The sequence below is a fragment of the Olea europaea genome, unplaced genomic scaffold (assembly GCF_002742605.1).
Source record: "Olea europaea var. sylvestris unplaced genomic scaffold, O_europaea_v1 scaffold463, whole genome shotgun sequence".
In the NCBI taxonomy this organism is placed as follows: domain Eukaryota; kingdom Viridiplantae; phylum Streptophyta; class Magnoliopsida; order Lamiales; family Oleaceae; genus Olea; species Olea europaea.
In genome coordinates, this window is record NW_019262940.1 from 9,566 (window position 1) to 16,630 (window position 7,065).

Genomic DNA, 7,065 nt, shown 5'->3' on the forward strand with positions numbered 1-7,065 from the left:
AAATTAATTTCCTATTGTGATGATTAAAGTTCATTAACCAACAGTTTACTGCCTTGTTGGATGCTAAACATATGTGTGTCATCTTGTACTCGAAGATATTAAGCCCGTGTTTGGTATAGCTAAAAAAGTTGATAATACAAGTCAAAATCAACAATTAATTTCAACCGCATATTCCATGGGATCGACAACTTTTTAACCAACATTTCATCAATTTTTATCAAAATATGCTAGATATTTGATTTTTAGCTACATGAACTAGGTGCTAAGTGAAAATCAACAATTAATTTCAACCACATATTCCATTGGATCTATAACTTTTATCAACTTTTCAACCAACATTTCATCAACTTTTATCAAAATATACTAGATATTTGATTTTTTGCTTCATGAAATAGGTGCTAAGTTTCTACTTGATTTTTTTTTTTTTTTTTTTTAATTACATTTTTTCCCTTTTTTTTTTTTTTTTAATTACATATTTTCCCTAGCTATTGAAACATGGTGTAAACGTGTAAGATTGTGGTTCTGACTTTTGAAGCAGCTTGCGCTTGTTTTAACTGCTAGATACAAATCTACATGTCATGAAAATGGAAAATCTGAGATATTTACATCTCTCGCCAAATTTCCATGCATAAAGTATATTTTTCTGTTTACCCAAAATCATGGTGGTGGTTAGTTAACGAATTGCTTTGTATAAAAACATTTCTATAATTTGATGATTTATTATTGTTGTATCCATGTCTCAAAATTATATGAAATTATGGGGTCTAAAGTTTTCTTATACTTGGTTTTGTACTTAACTATCATGAAACATTTATGGATTTTGTTCAATGTAATAGAAATTGATGTTTCACAAATTCCACTTACCTTCGTGTTTTTTTATGGGCAGTGACCATCTTTTTAAGCTCTTGCTAATAGGGGATTCTGGTGTTGGGAAATCTTGTCTCCTTTTAAGGTTTGCTGTAAGTTCCTAATCATTTTTAATACGTTTACCATCCTTCTTTGTTAAATGTGGGATCTTTTAAAATCTTACTTCTGGTCCAGTTGTTTCTATGTTAGAGTCTGTCGTAAAACTGTATTGATGCTTTGGATGATACTTCAGGGTTTTAAACTTTAATGTTAGCAGATGAGATTATCTATTTGCAGTGTTACCACTTCTTAATATTGTTATCATTATTCTTTCATCCATTGGGGGTAGGGGTGGGGGTGGTTATCCTTTTGATTTCCGTTCATGATTTGCTTCACTTGATGTTGATGCTTTTTTTAAGGAAACCATCATAGCCTACACATGTTGTCTTCTTCTTTCCTTATATCAGTAGCTCCTAAAATATGTTAATTATATTTTGCAAGTTTGCGCTATAGAGCGATGAACAGTGTCAATAGGTTGTAGATAAGTTCTTTGCTTTCAGGGCATGACTAAATATCCAAATAAAACTGATGCTTTTCCCCACTATCGCTTATCTTTGTTTTCAGGATGATTCATATCTTGAAAGTTACATTAGTACCATTGGTGTGGACTTTGTAAGTGATCAGTCCCATGGTGCCTTTTACGGTCTACAAGTACAGAATTATAACTCTCTTGTAAATATTTCACACTTTTTGATGCAGAAAATTCACACTGTAGAACAGGATGGAAAAACTATTAAACTCCAAATAGTAAGTATCCATTCTGGATTTGTGATGAATTTAAGATGTCAGTTATCTTCTTTGCACAATTTGGGTATTTTGTGGTGTAAAATTCTGCTATTTTTACGAATAATTAAAGTTGATCATATAGCATTTACATTCCTATGGCTTCAATCCATGCCCCTTCTACCCCGGGTCATTATGCCCTATATCAGTTGTGGTGTTCTTATTTTCGGGTTCAATTCTCATTTAGTATAATCTGCCATTCACATGCAGTGAAAACACTGCTGGACAAGAACGTTTTAGAACAATTACTAGCAGCTACTACCGTGGGGCACATGGTATCATTGTAAGTAATGCCAATTCTTATTAGGGTAGTTTCCTTGTGATGAATGTTCTTATTTCGGGGGTACATCTATCTGGTGGTTTATGACGTGACTGATCAAGAAAGCTTCAACAATGTTAAGCAATGGTTGAATGAAATAGATCGATATGCTAGTGACAATGTTAACAAGCTTCTTGTTGGAAAGAAGTGCGATCTCATGGAACAGAAAGTTGTGTCATCCGAGACAGCTAAAGTAACTTTTAATGCACTTCGTATTTCAAATTATCGTGCTTGCTTGAATCTATGTTCAATTCATTACTGAATGATTGTGGCTAAATAACATAATCAGTTCTGATTAATTAGTACAATGCCATTTTTCCCCAGGCATTTGCAGATGAACTTGGGATTCCTTTCATGGAAGCAAGTGCAAAAGATGCCACTAATGTTGAGGAAGCTTTCATGGCTATGGCTGCTGCAATCAAGAACAGGTATAGCAGTTTTATAGAGTGTGGGTTATGGAGTTTTAAATGCTGTGTATTGTATTGTATTGTGAAAGTTCCTTATTTGGCTGAGCTTAAAGAAATACTTACAGGTAAGCTTGCTTATTTATAGAACAAATTATTTCTTTTTTAGTCAAAGTAGTATATAAGTCACTATAAGAAAAAAGTAACTTATCCAAACATATTCAGATTACTCATTCCTTTGTTTGCTTACAGGATGGCAAGTCAACCAGGCATGGACACCACCCGACCTCCAACTGTGCAGATCAAAGGACAACCCGTTAACCAGAATTCTGGTTGCTGCTCTTCCTAAATGGAAAAAAAAAATATACAGGAAAATTTGACTGCAGTGTTATACCGCTGTTCATGGCATGTATAGTTAGTTTCTTCCCTTGGTTCTTTAAGACTCAATTACTGTAAGATTCATTTTTTTCAAATTACTTTATTTGAAGAACATTTGTACAGAGTAGGAGTTTGGTGATTGAACATCAGTATCTGCTTTCAGTTTATTTCTTGTTTTATTATTATTTTTGAAACCAAGATAGCAACTTTTATTACTCACCAGCATCTGAAGAGTAGAGTATTTACACAAAAAATGGGGACATATCTGCCCAAAAGCAACACTGAAAATGATAAACAGCCTGTTTTGCAAGGGCGTTACTCTCTTTGCTTCTAGCCAAATATGAAAGCACACAAGGCCTGGGAAAGAGGACTTAAGTTGAACTTATTTTTATGTTTGGCTAACATGTAATAATTAAAGATTAACAATTGGTATATTATTAAAGGGAAAATATTGTACCAGAAATCATATCTAGCCATGTTTGGACCTATTTTATCCAAAATGATTTCCCTCTCCTCTTTTTAACTACACATTCTCCAATAATATAATATTATAAGTAAATTTAAAACTTTTCTTTCTTTTTTAATTACACATTCTTCAAAAAAAAAAATCATTATTTCAAAATACATTTTTCCCCAAAATTTGATTAAAATGGAGCCCAAACTCAAAGATCTTGCTAAAATTTAAATCATCACACCATCGGTCAATTTCAACCAATCGAGAGAGAATCAATACACTCCTTTTAAGGAGCAACCTAACTTTCTCGAATGCAGCATACGACTCTGTAGCTTGTCCCCCTTTCTTCGCTACGTGCAAAAATCTAGACAGAAGTTAAGGTGTGTCAACTATTTCTTGGTCTCAAAGGGAATCCCTGAGAATGGATTTTCACAGTGTGGGGGGCAAAGTGTGAGAAGGAAAAAATACCTGCATAGTCAGGTGCAATTGGACTTGTGGTATGTTGCACTGGATGGATCACAGCCACCGTTTTCAGGTTCACCAGTAATCTCCACAAGAGCACTTCCCATCCCGGAAATGGTGAAATCTCGTTGTATCTCTTACGATGATCTCTCTACCTTCGATTGCTGATATAAATTTTGTGGCTTGGTGGCAGTCCCCACACACTCTGAGGTTCTTGAAAATCCTGATTGGCGTCCCTAGCGGCACTTTTATTAGTCCGAAGGCAATTGCTAGCTTCTCACTGTGCCAAAGAAGTAGCTGCACTTTCTGCTCCTCCCCCACGTCATGCAAAGAAGATTCAAGATCAGGCACATAACCAGCCAATTTCATTTTCTTCTCAAGCTCATTAAGTTTTTCGTGTATGTATTCCAGTTCCGGATGAAGCCTATCGCCTGATGTGAACTCATGGATGACATTCTTTACTTCAATCCAACTGTATCCCGGTGTTTTAATAACTTTATTTTCCTTCATAGATCTTCGAATTTTTGAAACGCATTCCCAACTTTTCTTCCCAGCATAAACATTAGCAAGTTGAACATAGGCAGCTGCATTGAGTGGATCAAGACTGAGCAAGTTTTCAGCGGCAAACTCTGCCACATCTAAGTTTCTATGGATCCTGCAAGCACCAAGAAGTGTTCCAAATATAGCGGCATGAGGTTTGGTGGGCATTTTCTTTATCAAATCCATAGCTTCAGCTAACTTACCAGCTCGACCAAGAAGATCAACCATACATGTATAATGATCAGGTCGAGGCTTAATTCCATAATCCTCGCGCATCGTCTCAAAATATTCAATCCCAAGATCTACTAATCCTGCATGGTTGCAAGCAGATAAAACTCCAACAAAGGTTATCCAATCCGGCCTCATTCCTGTATTTCTCATTTCATCAAACAAACTAAGCGCCTTATCCCCATTCCCGTGCTGAGCATACCCTGAAATCATAGCATTCCAAGTGACCACGTCTTTAAGTGACATCTCAAGAAACAATTTCCAGGCATCATCCAATTCGCCGCACTTGCTGTACATGCTAATCAATGAAGTCCCCACTGTTGCATCCAAATACAATGGAGCCTTGCATACAAGCTGATGAACTTGTCTCCCCAACTTCAGAGCCGACAAATTACTACAACCCAATAGAACACTACTCAAGCTCGATGCATTAGCCTTAACTTTTAATTCCACCATTGTCCTAAAAAGCTTCAATGCATCCTCCCCTCTACCATTTTCGACATAACCTGCAATCATTGCATTCCATGTAACCAAGTTCTTTTCCGGCATTTCTTGGAATGTCTTCTCTGCCAATTCAACCTTCCCAGACCTCATATATCCAGTTATAATCGCTGTCCACGCTATCACGCTCTTCACCGGGGCCTTTCTAAACAACTTCAAAGCCGATTGCAAATCTCCAGCTTCAACATAACCTGATATCATAGCATTCCATGTCACAGCATTTCTCTCTGGCATTACATAGAACAATTCATTAGCCTCACTCATCATCCTGTTTTGTGAGAATCCTGAAATCATAGTATTTAAAGATGCAGTATCTTTAACCGGAATTTTATCAAAGAAATCCTTAGCTGCCTCAACGTCTGAATTATTCAAATAACAAGCCAACATAATATTGTAAGACACAGTGTCTGGTTCAGGAATTCGATCAAACAGCTCCTGGGCTTGTTTAATACTTCCGTGCTGCTTTGAAATTCCGGCAAGAATTGAATTCCATGTAACTGTAGTCCTCATTTTCATGTTTTCGAACACTCTTATGGCTGAACCCAAGTCTCCACATCGAATATAGGAAGTTATTTTCTTGTTGGACAGCACTATGCAGTTAAACTCATTCAGATTATAAGGTCTGTTTCCAAATTTTTGTGCTGATGAATGTGGTGAAGAATCGGTTACAAATTTTTGTGGGTTTGAATTAGCATCAGGATCTTGGGATGTCGAAATGGAGGAGTAAAAACTTCGGTGTTTGAATGGTTGGGAAGTTCTCAAAAAGAAAAAGGGAATTTGATTCCTTTTCAGTCTAATCCAAAGACTATACATTTGTCATGGCTAGAATGACAGCTTCGATTCAGAAAAAATCATCTTCATTCTACTGCTCTTACCATGTTTTGGTTAAATTTTGAAATATTTTCGTGAACAGTCGAAAATTGATTACCTGAGATAAAGTGCGAGCTTTTTGAGAAGAAGTTGACTATTTAAGTGATTAGTCTAAGTTAAAATCTTTCCTTAGTCAACTTTACATCTTATTAGGACTTCCCAACCAATTTCACGAAGCTTGCCAATAGCCACTGAACTTAGGTCCGTCGCACTAAAATGATCGCAAAATGGATTCAATACGTGGATGTGTCTACGTGGAAGACGGAATAGTGACGTGACAATTAAAATTGTCCAAATATTAAGAAACTTGTATACGTGGACGCCAACTCACCCGAACAAACCTTTATGTAATAATTTTTGTTAGCAAGAACGAGTCTTTTGAATCCAATTACAACATGGTATCAAACAAATTCCATGAACAGTCTTCCAAGCAGTAGATAGAGATCAGCATAAGTTTTTTCTTTTCTTACCCGTTCTTTTGAAGAAAAAGCTGCCCATTTCTTTCTTCTAAACAAAAACCACAAAAAATTTATCCTTTTTTTATCGATTTGACATGTGTCAAGACTAACTTCACACCATGTCAAACTATTGATCACATCAACCCATCTAAAATTGAAATTTTTGAAAGGGTACATCAATTAAGATGGCAAAAAAATCTATCAAATTCGATACTGGCGATGTCCCTCTCCAAACGTGACGGGAATTACCCATTTAATAAGGTGTTCGGGTCGGGTTCAATCACGCCCTACCCTGTTGCCATCCCTAATTAAAAATATATCTAACAAAAATTCATTAAAATCCAGCTCCGAATCATAAAAGGATATCAACAATTTGTTTCCTTAAGCTAATATGTCACTTGATTATGCCAACAACACCCAAAAACATTAAGGATTACTTGAAAATTGCCCACTGCGCAACTCACACCAATTCAATAGTGATTCTAATTTCTACGTCATAGTCTATACAAATTAATCCATGGTCTCCTACTCTCTTAAATAACCCTTTCACCATGCTACAACCACACTGTAAGACTTGCGTGCATGTTGAATTGGCTTAATTTATAAGTAAATAAAAAGGAGTTGTGAAGATTATATGAAGCTTATGAAATGTGCAGATAATAATAAGTATTAATTATGATTCTACGAAATATGCAATTGAAGTTAAAGTTAACCCAAAAAGCACTTTGTCAATAACAACCCCAACTAAACCAAGCAAGCAAT

General features: G+C 35.9%; 2 protein-coding genes across 3 annotated transcripts; one reads left to right on the top strand and one right to left on the bottom strand.

The window, feature by feature from the left end:
* The first annotated feature begins 878 nt into the window (after positions 1-878).
* LOC111388157 (ras-related protein RABD2c-like) lies at positions 879-2,761 on the top strand. Its single transcript, XM_023012841.1, has 7 exons — positions 879-959; positions 1,471-1,518; positions 1,606-1,659; positions 1,907-1,972; positions 2,046-2,201; positions 2,333-2,436; positions 2,665-2,761. The coding sequence occupies exons 1-7, from the start codon at positions 879-881 to the stop codon at positions 2,759-2,761; spliced, it is 606 nt and encodes a 201-aa protein (XP_022868609.1).
* LOC111388169 (pentatricopeptide repeat-containing protein At4g16835, mitochondrial) lies at positions 2,697-5,915 on the bottom strand. 2 transcript variants are annotated; one of them, XM_023012849.1, is made up of 2 exons: positions 3,713-5,915; positions 2,697-2,757 (listed from the first exon to the last, which is right to left on the bottom strand). In XM_023012849.1, exon 1 carries the CDS (start codon positions 5,786-5,788, stop codon positions 3,782-3,784), a length of 2,007 nt encoding a protein of 668 aa, XP_022868617.1. In that variant the 5' UTR covers positions 5,789-5,915; the 3' UTR covers positions 2,697-2,757; positions 3,713-3,781. The 2 variants fall into 2 exon arrangements, with proteins under 2 accessions (XP_022868617.1, XP_022868619.1); XM_023012851.1 differs by lacking the exon at positions 2,697-2,757 and adding an exon at positions 3,466-3,608.
* Between the last annotated feature and the right edge of the window lie 1,150 nt (positions 5,916-7,065).